The sequence below is a fragment of the Pelecanus crispus genome, chromosome W, assembly GCF_030463565.1.
Source record: "Pelecanus crispus isolate bPelCri1 chromosome W, bPelCri1.pri, whole genome shotgun sequence".
NCBI classification, from domain to species: domain Eukaryota; kingdom Metazoa; phylum Chordata; class Aves; order Pelecaniformes; family Pelecanidae; genus Pelecanus; species Pelecanus crispus.
The window spans coordinates 3,814,461-3,837,085 of NC_134675.1; the positions used below are offsets into that span (position 1 = coordinate 3,814,461).

The window sequence follows — 22,625 nt, forward strand, 5'->3', positions numbered from 1 at the left end:
AAGAAGTGTCTGAGAAGGGAAAAAGAGTAATTCACATTCTTCTGAAAGCTGGTTTCACCATAAAAAGAAGCAAGGTCAAGGGACCTGCACAGGAGATCCAGTTCTTGGGAATAAAATGGCAGGATGGATGCCATCATGTGCCTATGGATATGGTTGACAAGATAGCAACTATGTCTCCACCAGCTAACAAGAAGGAAACACAAGCTTTCCTAGACCTTCTGGGGTTCTGGAGAATGCATATTCCAGGTTATAGTCTGCTTGTGAGCCCTCTCTATTGAGTGACCCGAAAGAAGAACTATTTTGAGTGGGGCCTTGAGCAACAACAGGCCTTTGAGCAGATCACACAGGAGATAGCTCGTGCAGTAGCTCTTGGGCCTGTGCGGACAGGACCAGCTGTGCAAAATGTACTCTACACTGCAGCTGGGGAGCATGGTCTCACCTGGAGCCTCTGGCAGAAAACATCAGGAGAAACCTGAGGTCAACCTCTAGGGTTTTGGAGATGGGGGTATCGAGGATCAGAAGCCCACTACACCCTGACTGAAAAATAGATACTAGCAGCATATGAGGGGGTTCGAGCCACTTCAGAAGTTGTTGGTACAGAAGCATATCTCCTCTTGGCACTGCGATTGCCTGTGCTACACTGGATGTTCAAAGGAAACATCCCCGCTATGCATCACGCAACCGACACTACATGGAATAAGTGGGTAGTGTTGATCATGCAACGGGCTCACTTGGGGAAACCCAGCCGCCCAGGAATCCTGGAAGAGATCATGGACTGGCCAGAAGGCAGAGATTTTGGAGCATTGCCTGAGGAGGTGGCTCGTGCCCAAGAGGCACCACCATATAATGAGTTATCAGAAGATGAAAGGCGTTATGTTTTGTTTACTGATGGGTCCTGTCGTGTGGTAGGAAACCATTGGAAGTGGAAAGCTGCTGTGTGGAGTCCCACACGACAAGTCCTTGAGGCCACTGAAGGAGAAGGTGAGTCAAGTCAGTTTGCTGAAGTGAAAGCCATCCAACTAGCCCTAGAGATTGCTGAACTAGAAACGAGACAAGTGGCCAGTCCTTTATCTCTGTACTGACTCCTGGATGGTGGCTAATGCCCTATGGGGGTGGTTGCAGCAATGGAAGCAGAGCAACTGGCAGCACAAGGGTAAATCCATCTGGGCTGCCGCATTGTGGCAAGACTTCACTGCCCGGGTAGAAAACATGGCTCTAAAGATACGTCATGTAGATGCTCACATGCCCAAAAGCCGTGCCACTGAAGAACATCGAAACAATGAACAGGTAGACAAGGCTGTCAAAATTCAAGTAGCTCAGGTGGACCTGGACTGGGAGCGTAAGGGTGAGCTATTTGTAGCTCGATGGGCTCACGAAACATCAGGACATCTAGGGAGAGATGCAACATACAGGTGGGCTCATGGTTGAGGGGTGGACCTGACCATGGAGGCCATCACACAGGTCAGTCATGAATGTGAAACATGTGCTGCAGTCAAGCGAGCCACACGAGTAAAGTCTCCCTGGAATAGAGGGCAGAGGCTGGGTTCTTCCTTTTAGCAATATTATCCTTTCACTTTTGGTCCCAAGATTTAATCCATTTTAACAAAGCAGGGATTTAGTATTTTTCCCTTATTTAAGCTATTACATGGAACAATTTTGCTTAGTCAGCACACCATAAATATGCTGTCTCTCAATGATTCCTGACAACAAGGCACTCAAGAATTATAGATGTGCATGAAGGAATCTGTGTATCCAGGAGGGGACAAGTGGAATTACAGATGTCATTATTTCCTCCACTCCAATTACTAAATGATAACCAAGCCATATTTCAGAAATACTAGTCTCCCATACTTATCAGACTTGTGTTGTAGAATCAGCAAGTTTGTAAATGAGTTTTATTTCTTGGGTCTTTATAAGCATTCTGTCTGTCCCTCAAAAGTCCAGTTTAAAAAATGGTGATAAAGATTTGGGATTTTTGGTAACTGATATGTGGCATAAATGGATTGGTAATGTACACTTCTTCCCCTCCTCCAGTTCACACTTTGCTTAAGCAGCAGAAAGTGCTCTACAGAAATTTAAAACTAAATATAGATACTAAGTTTCAAATTCAACTTACCTGCCAAAGTTGGCTGGCAAAAACTCAAGAAAAGCATCATTCAGGTACAGCTGCGTTAGGTTTAACAGTTGGGAAAATCCATCTGGAAGCCTATATAGAAATAAAGTAATGTAGTGCCTTTGTTTCAATTATATTCAGGGCATTAAGTCATATTTTCTTAAACAACAGTATAGTATTGAAGTCCTACATATTGATAATTAAGGTGGTATATAATTAAGGTGGTACCAGAATTTCTACAAAATTGCACTAGATACCTGTTCACTATAAGATCAGTTTCAAAATTATTTTTAAGTATTGAGGACAATATCTATAGGCAATAAAAACTACAAACAAAAAATGTAGTCTTGCTATGTATTTGTGATCTCCTGACACCTAATGTGAAGGAGGTATTCATTAGAGAAGATAAATTAAAACCTATGCAACACCTTTTTTTCCCCCAGAAGAGTTACCTTGCACAAAGTTTATATCTCTGGCAGTGCTACTTCTGGCAAATTAATTTTGTCACTATAGAAGGTGACAGGGAAATCTACTCATATAAGCTGAGTTTGAAAAAACAGTGGTACAGGCTTTAGAGTAAAATTATTGTCATTAAGAAACAAAACTCTCTGCATATTTCTCCAACTTCACAGAGAAGTGATGGACTTAAACCTGAGAAAGCCACATGGTATAACATAGGATTGCTCACATAGCCTGTTAACTTGGGCAAAATATTTTAATGACATAGCTATACTGTATTGCAGTGCAATGAGGTTAATGAAGATACTTCTCAGGTAACTCTGCTCCTTGCCTCCAAAGGTTGGCTCATGAAAAGTTCTCTGGGGCTTGTTTGAGACTCAGCAGTGTTTGCATAAAATACAAAACATGACAAAAATGACAAACTTACTTTGAAATTGGATTTACACTGGCCTCAACAACTGCCAAGACTTTACAGTTTTTTATATTTTCTGGAAACTCCTGTATGCCTGCAAGATACAGGGAGAGGTAGGGAAACATTCATTTAGCAACCAGTGGACTGGTTCTCTGATATTTCATTTTTAGATACAGTTTTCATTAAAAAACCCCCACTCTTATGCAATATCAATTCTTTTACTATTCTGTTCCCAAAGCATTTCATACTGCCACTTAGCAGGCAGCTCAAACAGCATTACAGACACACAGTGCACTAACAATTCCCACTGCTCATTACCAAATATTAAAGTACTTGTATTTTGTAATGTACTTAAGATCAGGCCCTCAGACTCAATTTTTTTTTTTTTTAAAGGCATTCATACACATGGTAGAACAAAGTTTCCAACAGGATTTTTTTGTCAAATGCATGGCTTGTATGACATCCAGGTTAAATGGTAAGGCTTCAAGTCCTAAAGTAGGTTTACAGCATTCATGGTTCTGAACAGATCTCCCAAAACATGACATATGCTTGGACATTAGCTTCAAATTATTTGTAGAGAAGGAAAAAACCAATGCTGCAGATACATTATGTCTGAAAATTAAAACAATAAGGAACCTCCTCATCTTCTAAGGTTATCTCCAAAAATGCCAGAGTGAATTTGCAACCCACATATCTGCCACAATTTGTATTTGTCTGAAGCTGACAAAACAGACCTTGAAAACAGAAGACAGGTATCCACCATGTCAGTAAGAAACCATTCTGCTGCCCAAGACTTTCAGCTCAATCTTTACTATATGATAAAACCCAATAAAACCATGGTTATCACACCTGTATTTGCTTTTGCAATGCATCACTACATTGTTCTTATACCCTGGGACAGGTGTTTTTGTTTTAAATAAACTCATCTTAAGTATGACAAACATTCATACTGCAATATTTCCACTTGGATTAAGAATACACTATGTTTTTCAAGAAAAACCCATATGCTAGTAAAACAAAGTTAGTTAAAAACAACTGTTTTTTCAGGTAACAAATCTTAGCTATTTGTCTTTCAATTACTGCATGCAATTGTGTCTGCTTCTAGAGTGCTTTATCAGGTGTGTGGAGAGGGCAGCCTGAACCCAGGGAACAAGACCACTAAGAAGGAACTATACTCTGTGCATGCTCTCTTTTAGTCTAGTGAGAGAGTGAAATTTCATGCTGCTCCAAGCAACATTAACTCTCTTACAGTCCAGCTGCAGAGAGAAAGACAAGGGCAGTGTGTCTTCCAATTCAGATTAGCAGGTGGAACTTGGTTTTGTCTCTGTATGTGTGTTCTGAGAATACGGAAGCAGAAAAAAAATGTGGTGAAGCATCAACTGCTAAGTAAAGTTTTTACTTACATAAGAAATTACACAAATTCTGATGCTAGCTTAGAGTTTGGTTCTTTCTATGTTTGCGCAGTAACAAGACTGAACTGGTATATTATGACATGAGAGGTGACAATACCACCTGACACAAAAAGTAGCCACAAAATACATACTTTCACATTAAGTCAATTGGTGATGTTGAAGGGGAAAGTCACTATGCTGACTTTTCTATAAATACAACTTGAGTAGAAACTCCAATTCTGCCAAAGTAGCCTTTTAGGTCTTTCTTGACAGAAACCTGTTTGTCATACCAAATGGTTGAAACTCTTACTTTTGACTCATACCAGGTGTTGTACTTTGAGAGGTGAAAGGCAAGAAAAGCACACTAAGACACACAGTTAATCCAGGTGTTTAAATATCTCTAAGTATCATGGATCTTTTTGGGAAATAGCTTGTTGAACTCAAGGACAATAAAATATAGAAGTGGAGGGGGCCAGGAGGAATTGAATCATCAACTGTAATATAGGCCAAGATTTCTGACACTTCTGGTTTACTACCAAGTCTGTGCATGTATATGCACACACGTGTAAATAAATATATAGCTTTATATATATGGCTTTAGCCATGTAAATTTTACTGGGGCTGTGAGTGGGGTCAAAGCAGGAGAAGGCAGGGGTTACCGATTCAATTCACTATCACTCTCACAGTTCAGAATCAAAACTAAAAAGATAATACTTATAATGTAATGAAGCTTCATTTCTGGAAAGCAGCAGTGATATTTTTCAAGTCCAAAGGCAGGTTTAAAGAAAGATTAGAAAAGTACTATAGAAAGACTAAAAATATACCTGCTGTCATATAGTCTTTGTATTAAGAGAAACACGTTTCCAAGAAATTTAAATATGTATTATCTCAATTCCATTTGTAGCAAGAAGCCTCTTTCTTTCACCAAACAAGAATATCCAAACATGCAGATGGAAACACGACACAGAATCCTGAACCATGGCAGATGCAGAAAAATCTAGCACATAAGAGACCTGTATAGATGAAGCTATGGACGATTTGTATGAAGTGGTCTTCCATTGTCTAAAAAGTACGTCAAGACCCCTTTATTGCTGATGATATAACTCTGCCTTCTTAAAATAAGTGTCTACAATAATCAGAGTAAACTGCTGCTGAGCTCTTCCTTGGAGTCAGAGTTATGTTTCAGATTCAAACAGCAAAACTAATGGCACAGAGTGAATCTCAGAGAGAGATTCTCTAAGCTTAGTTGTTCTGAAAGATGGTCATACTACTGGGCCTTGGCTTGGTCCTTGGATGAAAGATTGCTCTGGTCCAACATGTTAAAACTAATGTTTTTAATACTAATATTAGTTTCCACTGCCTGTGTCAAGAATTTATTGAAACACAGAAGACTTAAGTCTGTGATAACTACCTAGAAAACAAAACACACAGCACATCTGCTAGAGAGAAGAATGTCAATGTAACCTTACTCTCAAAAGAACAGCCAAATAAAATATTAGCTATCCAAATACAGACATGTTAAATCAGCATACTTTTGTATATAATCAGAGGACTCTACAGTAGTCTCTTCTTTGACTATGCCTTGGGCAAGAGGCAGCAACAGTTTTAACAACAGAAAAGCAACTGATGAGAAAGCTAACAATGAAGGAGCCCATTAATTTAATTTTGCTTGTTCTTAGAGCCAGGATTGTTACAGTATACACAGTCTTTACCAACCTCACTCAACACTTCAGTACAGATAAGTGGCAGCCATCATTCAAGAGAGCAGTAAATTGGGAATGACAGCATGAAATAAACCTAATGTTTGTAGTACAGATTCAGAAGATAGAAAAAAAATTAGGAGACCGCTCCTCTCTACCAGATGATAGGAAGTTGCATTTACTAACTGGCTATACAACAACCTTCAGACACTCACTTTTCCTCAGCTATATCCCTCCTGCATGCTAGAAACATGCAGATACTGTTGGATTAGTATTCTTTCATTTCTCTCACCAAGAAAGCAAATTCAAAAAGCAAGTAAGAAAGAGAGAAGGCAGAGAGACACTGGAGAAAGAGATGAGAGAAGGACAAAGGGCTGTAAAGAGCACTTTATAAGAGGAGCTGTTCTTCTTTCTCTGCTTTCCATCTATCCTTAGTGTCCTGAATCTTCTTCCCCTGTTAAGAAATCTCAGCAAATCTCAAGGATCTCTGTGACCACATCTTTCCACACTCCTTTTGTAAGACTCTGCTAATTAATCCTTTTGATAGCCACTCCCCCACCCTCCATGAGCATCTGATCAAATAAACACTGTAAACTGAGATCCACATTCCTTTCTGAACCCCATTTTCCTTTAGGGTCTTTTACTGCTTCCTTTATACACTGATACTCAAGGATTATAGAAGAGGAAGACAGTGATACAGATTACTTGGGAGTTATCTAGTCTGTTGCAGCCTTATCCCGCTTTCCTTGAGAAGCATCATGTGGACAGTTTTTTTGTCTTGCTGTTTCCTACTTTACATGATAACAACCATCACCCCCAACCTATTTCAGTGCTGTAGCTGATTTACAGATCACACTTACTGTTTTACAAAAAAACCCCACAAACCATCACACTTGTGGACTATGACCATTTGCAGAGCACAACAGGAGAAAATGTGATTTCCTGGTAATCTTTAATTCTAACGACCAGATCCACAAACTGAATTGAGAGCAGAGTTCTTTTTGTAGCGTAGTTTCCCACAGAAATGAGATTTGCATAATAGCATTTAGTATTTACTTGTCTGTTTCTTCCTCCGTGTTTTCCCAAATTTCAGGCACTTTTAAACTCACTGGCCAGTTTCTACCAAAAACAATACTAAAAAAAAAAGGGGGGGGGGGGGAATGGAGACATGACATGACAGCTGGAAGACCGTTAAGGAAAATTTGGCAGTAAGGTAAGGAAGAGGAATCTAAAATTCTCGTCTGGACTGAGCCAAAAGCAGAAAGCATTCATCATTCAAAACTCTACTTGGCAAAAACTCACCAGCTAACCAGCCTAACCTACAGAGTGGTGTTTAATCAGGATCCCAGACCAGCTGCAGCACATGCCCAAAAGGGATACCAAAAAGGTCATATAGGGATTTCGGGTCAATGGCCATAAGTCTGAAGGTAATTAACCTCAGTTCTGGATCACATAGCACGGCTGAAGTAAGGAATTCTGCCTGATCTCTAACTCCCCCAGATTTTTCATTCAGAAATACTGGCAATTCCGGATTTACAGAAAATTGTGCAAGTTGCATCTGCTGCTGGCAGAAGCCTTTCATGGCAATGGATCTCAGAGCTGACACTCCAGTACACTGCTGTTTCAGCCCTACTGCAGATGGGGGCTTGCTCTGCTGTTCATACTCTAGTCATGTAGTTGTATTTTTCTTCACAATCAAATGCTAAAAGTAGTATGCCCAAACTTCAGTTATTCAAACCATTAGTGCTAGACAGCAGTGGCAGTGCCTCTAAATCAAGTTCCACCTCTTCTCACACAGAAACATTTTAAACCAGCTTGCCAAAAAAAAAGTATTAGCTCAATTCCTAAAAAGCACAGAGAAAGAAAATCACTAACAAATGAGACCTGCAGAAGCCATATGGGTGGTGTCCCTAAAGGAAAGGGTTTACAGATAGATCGCAGTTTGTGGGGAACGTGAGAAAAAAAAATTTCTCTCCAAACAACAGGCAGAGAACACCACACCAAAAAGTCCTCTTGCTGCAAGACAAATAAAACTACAGCCCACTGTGCACCCTTCCCACTCTGTACCCTTACAAGTGTAGAAGACACAGAGGCAAACATACAGGCTCAGTTTCCATGAATACAAAAGCAACCTTAATTACGTACATTCCTCCCTCAGCTAATCTATTAATCCTGGTCTCAACTTCTGGGCAAGCAGCTATTAGGACCTGCCTGAAAGCAGCACCACCATAAAAGAGCAACTTTTGTCTGTTCTTCCACTCAGGCCTCTGCTACAACTGTCCTTCCAGCATATATGGATCAAACATGGCAATCAAAATATTTTCAGAGCTCAAGAATACACACCACAACTCTCCCAAAGATTATGTAAAAAAGTTTGTAAAAGCTGAATGTTTAAACTGAAAACTTAAACTAAAATATCAGTCACAGTCTGTATTATACATTTATATACTTTGCTTTAATTTAGGATTTCTGCATTTTCTGATTAAAAGCAGCATTTTTCATTATTGCAAGTAAGCAGTGTGTTCAAGCCAAATCAATTCACTGCACAATGCTGACTCATCCATCCTTCCTTTTGAAAGTTCATTACTCTTTCCACAATTCTTAAAGGATCCCTGCCGCAGCTAGTTTCAGATCAACCAGGATCTCAGGTTTCCAGAAGATGCCTGACCAGGCTGTAGGGCAGCAGTAACACCTTCCAGCTTCAAAGCTGGAGTCGCAGCTTGGCACAAGGTTGGCCTCTGTGTACAAGGTGGTACTCAGTACGCTAGTAGTCTCCAAACAGCTTAGGAGCCTCCGGCTTATTTAGTGAAAACCTATCCTAAATCAATCATTTCAAGAGAAAGGAGCAACTATTGCATATATACTTCTGTATATGTAGTTCTGCAAACAGCTATCCCAAAGCTTTTTGAAACCTGCTATGTGTCACATCAGTTGCTCCTCTTGCACTCTCATAAAGAAGATGGTGACAACTGCTGGAGCACTAAAATTAGTAAAATCCCTTGCAACTTGGTTTTCCTTGTATATGAGTGTTACAGACGCCATGATTTTCTGTCTGTCTCTTACTAATGAGAAAAAATATATAAGCTTGGAGACATGTGGAAGAAACCTACCTTTCTCAAGAAGAACAACTCAAATAACAAATGTCATAGGTTTAACCTATTGTTATTAAACTTGTTCTAGATTTAATAAAACACAGATTTTAATACATTTATATAGCTTTTCATTCTCTACTCTCTCCACTTTGTTCACACAGAAAAGTTCCCTTATTAAAAAAAATTTGCTTTTATCAAGGAAATCAATAATTAAAAAAAAATCTTACAAAATGTTTACAAAATTCTGAAAACAAACTCCATTGGATTTCCTGATTTTTATTTGAAGTGACTTTGCTTGACAAGCATCTACTTACAGCTTAGTAAGCAGATTCACCTCTCCATCTTCACTTTACAAAGTCCTTTTCTCCAATTCTACATGTTCTGAAAAGTTTTAAAGTTTCCTTTTCCATCTGTCTTCCCTTTAACAATGGTCACTTGCAGGTTTGTAAGCTACGACTACACTGGGGGCTGCTTTGTTAAGTTTATACAATGAAAAATGGAAGTTGACTCTTTATTTGGAGGGTTCTTTAGAGTCTTTTTGGAAGGTGTCGTGGTTTAACCACAGCCAGCAACCAAGCACCACGCAGCCGCTCGCTCACTCCCCCTTGCCTCAGTGGGATGGGGGAGAGAATCGGAGGAGTAAGAGTGAGAAACACTCCTGGGTTGAGATAAGAACAGTTTAATAACTGAAATAAAGTAAAATAGTAATGCGAATAGTAACAATATAATAATGATAATAACAATAATAATATAGAAAGCAAGTGATGCATAATGCAATTGCTCATCACCTGCCAACCAATACCCAGCCAATTCCCGAGCGGCGATCGCTGCTCCCCGGCCAACCCCCCCCAGTTTATATACTGAGCATGACGTCATATGGTATGGAATAGCCCTTGGGGCAGTTTGGATCAACTATTCTGGCTGTGCCCCCTCCCAGTTTCTTGTGCACCTGGCAGAGCATGGGAAGCTGAAAAGTCCTTGACTGGCATAAGCAGTACTCAGCAACAACTAAAACATCAGTGTGTTATCAGCATTCTTCTCCTACTAAATCCAAAACACAGCACTGTGCCAGCTACTAGGAAGAAAATTAACTCTATCCTAGCCGAAACCAGGACAGAAGGGAAAAGAGATAACATTTGTACAATCCATGTAATGATTAATGCAAAAATGTCAGTCGAGCTACAAATCTGATAGGAGCAAGTTAAACAGTATTTAAAAAAAAAAAAAAGAAGAAGAAAAAAAGGGAATACTGCCATAGGGAGAATTTTAAGCTTTTCTAATATGCTTTAAAGAAAAATGTACTCTTATTGGTTGTGACAACTATTACAATATATTTAGATTTACAATAAAATAGAGTATTGGCAATATATTTGCTTCTCATTTTGTTAATGAGGCGGATACTTAACTATATATGTTTATACAGTAATAAAACATGTTTACTCAAAATTAAGACAAATTGCTCTTTTGCAAAATAAGCATCCACATGTGGAAAAATAAGCAGCATTAAGATGCAAACTGCTTTTTTATAGCATTTCTCATCTTTTAAAAATAAAGATTCTATGCTCACATGTATGCCACATTTACAAAGTTGGCTCTCGAAAATAAGGTTTTCATCTTCATGCTGCTTTGAACCCATTAGAAGTCTGAGTCAAGTTTAGTATTTCTAAATTTTTTGTTTTGAGAGCACCTGTGAAATTAAAAATTTTAAATTTTTAATCTCAAAGCTAAAAACTCATGCCAATTCTGTGAAGTTCAGACAGTAAGGAATCCTATTTTATGTTGTATGTTAGCCTCCTGATCTGTTTAAATGGATAATGCCTCCTCCTCTTCACTTTCTCCAACAACAACTTACACTGCTAAATTATCAGAGCTGATACAGGGCAGAGAAAGCAAGAGGACAGTCACAAGGGTTCAGTGTTGTTTTTGTGGGGTTTTGGTTTGGTTTTTTTTTATTCCTTGTACACACATGTACTGGCACAACTAGGATACTCCAGCAAGCCCACAAGAGTCTTCCAAGTGTTCATCCTCAAACTGTTTGGAAGAGCTTCAATTTTTAGAGTAAGGTATCTCTAGGTCTGCTCTAGATATGTTCCTTACACAATGTGGGTGTTGGTCTCTTCTGTGGGTGTTGGTCTCTTCTCCAAAGTAGTCAGCGATAGGATGAGAGCAAATGGGCTCAAGTTGCGTCAGGGGAGGTTTAGATTGGATATTAGGAAAAAATTCTTCACGGAAAGGGTGGTCAAGCATTGGAACAGGCTGCCCAGAGAGGTGGTGGAGTCACCATCCCTGGAAGTGCTCAAAAAATGTGTAGACGTGGCACTTTGGGACATGGTTTAGTGGGCATGGTGGTGTTGGGTTGATGGTTGGACTGATAATCTTAGAGGTCCTTTCCAACCTTAATGATTCCTAGTTTTCACTTTCATTAAAAAATAATCCAGCCACCAAGCCAGGAAACATGAAATTATTACTCTACCCTTAATTGGTTTAGTGGTGGACTTGGTAGTGTTAGGTTAATGGTTGGACTGGATGATCTTAAAGGTCTTTTCCAACCTAAACGAGTCTATGATTCTATGATTCTATGAATGTAAAAGAGTTTGAGTAGCAAGACAGGTTCATAAATGCCTTTTATATGGCAGGGGGGAAGAAGAATAGCCAATAATGCTGCTTCTTGAAGACATGCCTGACACTAATTTCCATAAACCTAAACATGCAAGTGCAGGGTAAAATTGGAAAATTTGGAACACTAGAAAGGTTGTGGGTAGCAGTTTTATAATGCTTTCTTGGATGATTGCGAAGATTCAGGTGGTTCTCAACTATGTTAAATTCATGGCTACAGTGTTGAGAAGTCCCCAGAGTAACCTGAAACTAAAATGCAACAAACATGTAAAGCTATCTTGCTTTTTCCCCTGTCCCCTACCACCCTGGGATGCAAATTGAGTGTTGTCTGTCCAGTCACTTTTGTTTCACACACGATGACTGTCACTCACAGTACATCCCTTTACAAAAAGTAAAGGTACATTCTGCCTTTATATGCAAACGCACATCTAAAAAACCCATAATTACTTCTACAATATCTTTTCTGTGTGTCGTGGTTTAGCCCCAGCCAGCAACTAAGCACCACGCAGCCGCTCGCTCACTCCCCCTGCCCCGATGGGATGGGGGAGAGAATCGGAGGAGTAAGAGTGAGAAACACTCCTGGGTTGAGATAAGAACAGTTTAATAATTGAAACAAAGTAAAATAGTAATGATAATAATAACAATATAATAATGATGATAATAATAATAATAATAATAATATCCAAAGCAAGTGATGCACAATGCAATTGCTCACCACCTGCCGACCAATACCCAGACAGCTCCCGAGCAGCGATCGCTGCTCCCTGGCCAACTCCCCCCAGTTTCTATACTGCCCATGACGTCACATGGTATGGAATAGCCCTTTGGGCAGTTTGGATCAACTATTCTGGCTGTGCCCCCTCCCAGTTTCTTGTGCACCTGGCAGAGCATGGGAAGCTGAAAAGTCCTTGACTAGCATAAGCAGTACTTAGCAACAACTAAAACATCAGTGTGTTATCAGCATTATTCTCATACTAAATTCAAAACACAGCACTATGCAGGCTACTAGGAAGAAAATTAACTCTATTCCAGCAGAAACCAGGACACTGTGTTACAAAAATTTGAGTCCAGGAATAGATTTGTATTAAATTTATTTCAGAATTTCAAATATGTACACTCAAATTCCACATTCAAGACATGAACTGCATTGAAATTCCATTCTGTTTGCATCCTCTCTTACACACAGAGATAATTTTATTTTGTAGAGATGGATCCTATTCAGTATCTTTCTAAGACAGACAATATATTTAAGAATAAAATACTAAAAACGCTTACTATAAACACTTGAATAAAGAACTTTAATAGAATAGCTGCCTACATTTAGGATACATTTATGACCTCTATATGATGATGCATTATAGTAAAGCTACAGACTCAGGAGTCAGCAGCAGATCCATTATCATGGATGATACAAAACAAAGCGTCCACTGTCTGCCTGCCTGCCTGCCCCCTGCCCCTCGCATAAGGAAAGAAATAGCAAATTTACAGCAAGTTATTTTTGTATTCAGAATCTTCCTCTCTTAGTTCTTCCTGTGGAAAATAAAACTTTGATCTATCTCCCTATTAACTATGAATAATTCTCAATTCATTGACAAACCATACTCCTAAATGCACCAGATGGGCAATATAAGACTAGATATTTTCCTGAATTCTCGTTTTCCAACTCCCCAATTTCTGGCACACAGCATACTAAAACTAGTTTGCCAAATCAGCAGATGATTTTAAAACACTGAAGAAAACATATTTGATCTAAATTTGCATATGTTAACAAAATTCTTAAAAATTACTTAAATTTTATAGGCAGATATGCTGGGGGGCGGGGAGAGTATGTGTTCGGTTTTTTTGTTTTAGTTTGTGTATTTCTCCATTAAGATTCCCTGCAATACAGACTGACAAATTGACATGTTTAAATTTGCTGCAATATCACAGTGAGAGAGAACCACTCTAATATCTAAGAGACTATTAAAGATATCTTTATTTCTAAACCACCATGTTTCTTTTGGTCTTAACTAGTTATTTTCTAATCTTGCTATTTAATCCTCCAAAGGCCTGAATAACATAGAACCTAAAAATTCAATCTTTTTCTTTCACCACCTGTGAGCAGGGAAAAATGAACCATAGCACCGCTTCCCACTACGCTAGCAGGCACAAGGGGTTTCAAGTCCATTTCTCAGGATTCCAGGGAAGCCTGATTTCCCTAGCAGTCACCTCATTGTATGCTTCAGCCTTTCAAATCACTTTGTTCTAGTAACCTGTAAAGCTAATACTTCTGTCCATTTATAAATGTCATCATACACTGTACAAGCATGCTCTCCCCTTCTTCAAGGAGGAGGTAAAATATTTCCATGACAGTCCTCAACATTGTCCTAGATGCAGACAAAGGCTGGCATCCCAGAGCCACGAGGAAATGACTACCCCCTAAAGGTGAATAAACCCAGAAAGAGACAAATTTAGTGACGAAGAGAGTTGTTATGGGGTTTTTTGGTGTACAGGAAAAAAACTCCAAACAACTGCTGATATATAAATAACTTAGCCATACAGGATTAAAAAAAAAAAAAAAATTCCTTTAACTTCATAAATAACACACTTGTTTTTCTATGTAGGCCTTAAATTATGTTGCAACTTCTCTTTAGGATGTAACCCAGTAGGACTGGGAGAAAAGGGCATCTCTTCATGCTTTATACAATGCAGGATATAATTTCTAGTACAGGAACGCAGTTTATTTATTGTACCATTTGTTCAAGAATCATTTCATGTTTGTGACTAGGATAGCATCAAGCTTCAGGTAAAAGCTCCAAAGCTGAAGCGTACCTGGAAAGAAGTAATGGAACACCTTTAATATTAAGGGCTCACAGCAGCCTTGGGAATCAAGTTAAAATGCCATAAAAGGACAACTCACTGCTTCCAAAAAAATACAGAATTTAGTGCCTTTAGTCTTAGCAAGAGGCAGAGCTAAAACTAACTCTATTCCATGCTTGCTGCACACATAGCAGCAGTTTGATGTTTTAGGCTACACCTATGCCATGACATCTTCAGCAGCCATGAATAATATATTCCCAAACAGTGGTACAAAGACTTCTGTATGCTCCAGAACATAAAACCGTTACAGGCTTGTACTCTGTAATCCAGCACATGACTCGAAATATCCATCACTTCATGTAAAGACTAGATATATTGACAGAGGAGTCAAATGAAGACTACTGAACAAAAACTCCACCCTGTCTGACTCAAGAAGGCCCAATAACAAAAGGTGCTGCATGCTGGGAGCATACAGAGAAACATGCATGTCTCCTGGCTTTTCTGTACTTTATTAAATCTTACCTAGGATTCTGCTTTTGGCCACTGTTGGAGACAGGACACTAGACTAGGTGAATATTTGTTCTGATTAAATATCATTAAGTAATATTAATTACCTACATCTGCACATCTGTCATGCCTCTATTATACAGTTTTATAAATGTAATATGTTAAATTAGACATTTAAATCTGAAATGAAAAAGGCAAGACATTTTATGAGCTATGAGGGCTATAAGCATTTTATGAGGGCTTCTACAGGTATGTCAACCAGAAAAGGAAGGTTAAAGAAAGCATACCCCCCAAGATGAACAAGAATGGCGACCTAGTATCAACAGATGAGGAGAAGGCTGAGGTACTCAACAACTTCTTTGCCTCGGTCTTCACTGGCAACCTCTCTCCTCACCCCTCCTGAGTCGATGGACTAAAAGATGGGGACCAGGGGAGTAAAGCCCCTCCCACTGTAAGGGAAGATCAGGTTCGAGACCCCCTGAAGAACCTCAATGTACACAAGTCTATGGGACCTGATGAGATGCACCCCAGAGTCCTGAGGGAATTGGCTGATGTAGTTGCCAAGCCACTCTCCATGATATTTGAAAAGGCATGGCAGGCAGGTGAAGTCCCTGCTGACTGGAAAAAGGGGAATGTTGTGCCCATTTTTAAAAAGGGAAGAAAGGAGGACCCTGGGAACTACCGACCTGTCAGCCTCACCTCTGTGCCTGGGAAGATCATGGAACAGATCCTCCTAGAAGTTGTGCTCAAGCACATGGAGGACAGGGAGGTGATTCGAGACAGCCAGCACGGCTTCAGCAAGGGCAAGTCCTGCCTGACCAACCTAGTGGCTTTCTATGAAGGAGTGACTGCATCAGTGGACAAGGGAAAAGCAATGGATGTCATCTACTTGGATTTCTGTAAAGCGTTCGACACAGTCCCCCACAACATCCTTCTCCCTAAATTGGGGAGATATGGATTTGATGGGTGGACTGTTCGGTGGATAAGGAATTGGCTGGATGGTCGCATCCAGAGGGCCGTGGTCAATGGCTCGATGTCCACATGGAGACCAGTGACAAGTGGAGTCCCTCAGGTCGAGGGAGGTGATTCTGCCTCTCTGCTCTGCTCTCGTGAGACCTCACCTGGAGTACTGTGTCCAGCTCTGGGGCCCTCAGCACAAGAAGGACATGGACCTGCTGGAGTGGGTCCAGAAGAGGGCCACAGAAATGCTCAGAGGGCTGGAACACCTCTCCTACGAGGCCAGGCTGAGAGAGTTGGGATTGTTCAGCCTGGAGAAGAGAAGGCTGCGAGGAGACCTTATTGCGGCCTTCCAGTACTTAAAGGGGGCCTACAGGAAGGATGGGGAGAATCTTTTTAGCAAGGTCTGTTGTGACAGGACAAGGAATAATGGATTTAAACTAAAGAAGAATAGATTTAGACTAGACATAAGGAAGAAATTTTTTACAATGAGGGTGGTGAAGCACTGGAGCAGGTTGCCCAGAGAGGTGGTAGATGCCCCATCCCTGGCAACATTCAAGGTCAGGTTGGACGGGGCTCTGAGCACCCTGCTCTGGTTAAAGCTGTCCCTGCTCACTGCAGGGGGGTTGGGCTAGATGGCCTCTAAAGGTCCCTTCCAACCCAAAGCATTCTATGATTCTACGATTCTATTAAAACATCATAAAGACTAATTTCTTAAACTAATACCATTTATGTAAAGCACCTGCTATCTTGAACAATTTCTGCAATTCTGATATTTCATCTAAATGTCAAAACAAATATTATGCATACGTGTGTGTATTTCTACTTGGGAAGCTGGATGCTCTCCTGTGCAACAGGTCTCCCTATGTCCTGTGCAAGGTAACTGCAGAGCCAGATTCCGCAATTAATGAGGTAACCTGATCACATTTTAAAATTGCAGCTTCATTCATTTTTCTATCAGCTCTTAAATACTTCTCTTTGGTCAATACATTCTGTTACACCTGTGCCATAAACAGCTCAACTATCTTCCATGAAAACCCTAGCATATTTCACGTCTATTGGTATTTGAAAATTAAAGTCTAACTAACTATCCTTCTAAAATGCAACATTTATAACTAAACGCATATTTGATCTAAAAGCCGCTCAACTCCATGCTTTATTTCCATCTACACATCAGAAGTGTACTGCTTTCGGCTGCTCCTCCAGGTGCACAAGAAACGGGGAGGGGGCACAGACAGAACAGTTGCTCCAAACTGCCCAAAGGGCTATTCCATACCATGTGACGTCATGCTCAGTATAGAAACTGGGGGAGGGGTGGCTTTGTATATTATTATTACTATTATTATTATATTGTTACTATTATCTTTACTATTTTACATTATTTCAGTTATTAAACTGTTCTTATCTCAACCCAGGAGTGTTTCTCACTCTTACTCCTCCGATTCTCTCCCCCATCCCATCGGGGCAGGGGGAGTGAGCGAGTGGCTGCGTGGTGCTGAGTTGCTGGCTGGGGCTAACCCAAGACAGTGTTTTTTGGCGCCCAACGTGGGGCACGAAGGGTTTGAGATAAGAACAGATTAATCAGAGTGTATTAAGGAGTCTGTTAACAGTTGCCGGTCACGGTATTAGTTCATTTGATCTGCGCCATGTTCTTTTTTTTTTGCAGTACATGTTAAAGCTTGTTGTCAGTTTGTGCAGTGTGCTATGCTCTGCAGTGATTCATGATCTTTTGCTTGGGAGGCTCCTTGTCAAAACCCTGACCTTGAGCATTGTTTGGTATCTGGGTTTCATACACAAGTCATTACTGTACTTCGGGTACCACCTCATGGAGAGAGTCAGCAATTATACCTTCTCCTCAGAGAGGTTTTTTGTGGAGGAAATACAGAATGGCACCTTCGCTACCTTCTTCTATGATGCTTCCTCCTTCATTATAATAACTTTTCAGTATCTTGAACATCCCTGGGCACTTAAGATACATCTATTGGTATTTCTTGGGAATATTGTTTCAGTTTCGCCTAGGGTTAATAAAACAATTTAAGAATATCATCCAGAGATCTGCCCCAAGGCTGGAGAGTTATGAGTGGCAGGGTGTGTGGGATAGTATGGGCAAGTACCTAGGGCAGTGGGCACCTCCCGTGTTTTGGAAATTCACCCTGAACAAGTGCAGAATTCTGAAGAGCTACTAAAGTATTTGGAAAAAGTATGTTGTCACCCTGGCAACTCCAGAGAGACACAAATCGTTGCAACATGCTGGGGACTGGCCCATGCCTATCGAACCATGGTCAACACTATTCAGAACCCTCAAGGGAAAGAGAAGGTCTCTGGATCTGATGACAAGATGACAGGCACTGTGGCCACTCCAACCCCAGTGACAGGCACAGTGGCTAAACCGGAGAACCAGCCCGCGCCAGTATCAGTTGCCCCTATACAGAAGAAAAAACACACAAGAAAATCAGCTCATTTAGTAAGGGATGAAGATGAACCAGGGCCATCACAAAAACCAGAGCAGGAAGAACCCATAAATGAGATGGTAACCACCCGATCCCTAATGTACCACCGTAGAGAAAGGTATCCAGTACCTGAGGGAATTAGGCGTGCTGGAGGTGATTTATAGTGACCTGAACGATGAGCAGTTACCCAAAGATCCAGATGAAGTCAGGTGCACACAACCCATGTGGCGGAAGGTGGTACGGAGTGCACCAGCATCGTATTCCAACTCGTTGGCAATACTGGCCTGGAAAGATGACGAGGCACCAACGGTGGATGAAGTGGCTGGCCGACTCTGGGAATACGACGAAAGTCTCTCTTCCTCCCTATGGGCCTGTGTCTCGGCTGTGGAAAAACTGTCCCGAGAGTTCCAACAACTCAGAGAGGATCTGTCCTACTCCCCACCTGTACGGACCAGTATCTCAGCCATTAGGAGTCAACGTCCTTATGCTCAAGAGACAGGATATAGAGGATACACACCACAGGGCACCCTGTGGTTTTACCTGCGTGATCATGGAGAGGACATGAGGAAGTGGGATGGAAAACCCACCTCAACCTTAGAGTCACAGGTGTGTGAGTTGCAGGGAAAAACTATTACAAAAGGCGGTTCTCCCAGGAAAATTGCAGCTCCAGTTTCCAGAGAGCAGTTCCCCAAACAGAGTAAGAGGGCTAATTTTACTTCCAATCTTAATCAAGGGACTTTTCATTCACATTTACAAGGAGTGAACAGCAAATACTGTGACCAGTGTTAGAGGGGCCCTGCCTCCAGCCACGTGGAGGAAAGAGACAACCGGGTTTACTGGACTGTGTGGATTCGATGGCCTGGAACGTCAGACCCACAGGAGTAGAAGGCTCTAGTGGATACTGGTGCACAGTGTACCCCAATGCCATCAAGCTATAGAGGGGCAGAACCCATTTGTATTTCTGGAGTGACAGGGGGATCCCAACAGCTCACTGTACTGGAGGCTGAAGTGAGCCTAACTGGGAATGAGTGGCAGAAGCACCCCATTGGGACTGGCCCAGAGGCTCCGTGCATCCTTGGCATAGGCTACCTCAGGAGAGGTTATTTCAAGAACCCAAAAGGGTACCAGTGGGCTTTTGGGTTAGCTGCCTTGGAGACGGAGGAAATTAAACAGTTGTCCACCTTGCCCGGTCTCTCAGAGGACCCTTCTGTTGTGGGGTTGCTGAGGGTCGAAGAACAACAGGTGCCGATCGCTACCACAACAGTGCACCAGCATCAATATCACAGAATCAAAGAATCATAGAATCATTTAGGTTGGAAAAGACCTTTAAGATCATCCAGTCCAACCATTAACCTAACATTACCACATCCACACTAAACCAATCAAGGGTAGACTAGACTAAACCATGTCCCGAAGTGCCACGTCTACAATATTTTTTGAACACTTCCAGGGATGGTGACTCCACCACCTCTCTGGGCAGCCTGTTCCAATGCTTGACTACCCTTTCTGTGAAGAACTTTCTCCTAATATCCAACCTAAACCTCCCCCGGCGCAGCTTGAGCCCATTTCCTCTCATCCTATCGCTAACTACTTGGGAGAAGAGACCAACACCCACCTCACTACAACCTCCTTTCAGGGAGTTGTAGAGAGCAATAAGGTCACCCCTCAGCCTCCTCTTCTCTATGCTAAACAACCCCAGTTCCATCAGCTGCTCCTAATAAGGCCTGTGCTCCAGACCCTTCACCAGCTTCGTTGCCCTTCTCTGAACACGCTCCAGCACCTCAATGTCTTTCTTGTATTGAGGGGCCCAAAACTGGACACAGTATTCCAGGTGCGGCCTCACCAGTGCCGAGTACAGGGGCACAATCACCTCCCTGCTCCTGCTGGCCACACTATTCCTGATACAAGCCAGGATGCTATTGGCCTTCTTGGCCACCTGGGCACACTGCTGGCTCATGTTCAGCCAGCTGTCCACCAACACCCCCAGGTCCTTTTCGGCCAGGCAGCTTTCCAGCCACTCTTCCCCAAGCCTGTAGTGTTGCATGGGGTTGTTGTGACCCAAGTGCAGGGCCCGGCACTTGGCCTTGTTAAACCTCATACAGTTGGCCTCGGCCCATCAGTCCAGCCTGTCCAGGTCCCTCTGCAGGGCCATCCTACCCTCCAGCAGATCGACACTCCCACCCAGTTTGGCCTCATCTGCAGACTTACTGAGGGCGCACTCAATCCCCTCATCCAGATCATCGATAAAGATATTAAACAAGACCGGACCCAAAACTGAGCCCTGGGGAACACCGCTCGTGACTGGCCAGCAACTGGACTTAACTCCATTCACCACTGCTCTCTGGGCTCGGCCACCCAACCAGTTTTTTACCCAGCGAAGACTACGCCCATCCAAGCCATGAGCTGCCAGCTTCCCAAGGAGAATGCTATGGGACACTGTGTCAAAGGCTTTGCTAAAGTCCAGGTAGATAACATCCACAGCCTTTCCTTCATCCACCAGGTGGGTCACCAGGTCATAGAAGGAGATCAGGTTGGTCAAGCAGGACCTGCCTTTCATGAACCCATGCTGGCTGGGCCTGATCCCCTGGTTGACCTGCACATGCCTGTTGAGTTCACTCAAGATGAACCTCTCCATAATCTCTCCTGGCACTCAGGTGAGGCTGACAGGCCTGTAGTTCCCCAGATCCTCCTTCCGGCCCTTCTTGTAGATGGGTGTCACATTGGCAAGCCTCCAGTCATCAGGGACCTCCCCTGTTAACCAGGACTGCTGATAGATGATGGAAAGTGGCTTGGCAAACTCCTCTGCCAGCTCCCTCAGTACTCTCGGGTGGATCCCATCTGGCCCCATAGACTTGTAAGCATCAAGGTGGCATAGCAGGTCATTAACTGCTTCCTCCTGGATTATGGGGGCTCCATTCTGCTCCCCGTCCCTGTCTTCCAGCTCAGGGGGCTGAGTACCCTGGGGATGACCGGTCTGACTATTAAACACAGAGGCAAAGAAGGCGTTAAGTACCTCAGCCTTTTCCTTGTCCTCAGTGACAATGTTCTCCCCCACATCCAGCAAAGGATGGAGATTCTCCTTGGCTCTCCTTTTATTGTTGATGTACTTATAAAAACATAATTTATTATCTTTTACAACAGTGGCTAGATTGAGTTCTAGCTGGGCTTTTGCTTTTCTAATTTCCTCCCTGCAGGACCTAACAAGATCCCTGTACTCTTCCCGAGTTGCCCGCCCCTTCTTCCAAAGGTGGTAGACTCTCCTTTTTTCCCTGAGTCCCCGCAAAAGCTCCCTGTTCAGCCAGGCCGGTCGTCTTCCCCGCCGGTTGGTCTTACGGCACACGGGGACAGCCCGCTCCTGTGCCCTTAAGACTTCCTTCTTGAAGAAGGCCCAGCCTTCCTGGACCCCTTTGCCTTTCAGGACCGCCTCCCAAGGGAGTTTCCCAACCAGCGTCCTGAACAGGCCAAAGTCTGCCCTCTGGAAGTCCATCGTAACATTTTTGCTGGCCCTCCTCTTTACATCACCCAGAATCGAGATCTCAATCATATCATGGTCAGTAAGCCCAAGACGGCCTCCAACTACGACATCTCCCAGAAGCCCTTCTCTGTTAGTAAACAGCAGGTCAAGCGAGGCACCTCCCCTGGTAGGCTCGCTTACCAGCTGCATCAGAAAGTTATCATCCACACACTCTAGGAACTTCCTAGACTGTTGCCTCTCTGCTGTGTTGTATTTCCAGCAGATGTCCGGCAAGTTCAAGTCCCCCACGAGAATAAGGGCTGGCGATTGCGAGACTTCTGCCAGCCGCTTGTAGAATGCCTCATCTACCTCTACATCCTGGTTGGGTGGTCTATAGCAGACTCCCAACAGGACATCCGCCTTGTTGGCCTTCCCCCTCATCCTTACCCATAAACACTCGACCTTATCATCACCACTGTCGAGCTCTATACAGTCAAAACACTCCCTAACATACAGAGCCACCCCACCGCCTCTCCTTCCCTGCCTATCCCTTCTGAAGAGCTTATAGCCATCCAGTGCAGCACTCCAGTCATGAGAGTCGTCCCACCACCTTTCTGTGACGGTGACTATGTCATAGCCATCCTGCTGCACAAGGGCTTCCAGCTCCTCCTGTTT

The 22,625-nt window shown here is 42.4% G+C and overlaps 1 protein-coding gene across 1 annotated transcript in view; it reads right to left on the reverse strand.

Moving 5' to 3' along the window:
• Window positions 1-22,625, reverse strand: part of LOC142596568 (erbin-like) — a 108,119-nt gene that overhangs the window by 68,367 nt on the left and 17,127 nt on the right. Inside the window, exons 3-4 of the mRNA XM_075725750.1 lie at window positions 3,000-3,078; window positions 2,117-2,206 (exon numbers count right to left, since the gene is read on the reverse strand). Coding sequence (XP_075581865.1) covers window positions 2,117-2,206; window positions 3,000-3,078 — 169 coding nt within the window. The remainder of the gene's footprint in view (window positions 1-2,116; window positions 2,207-2,999; window positions 3,079-22,625) is intronic.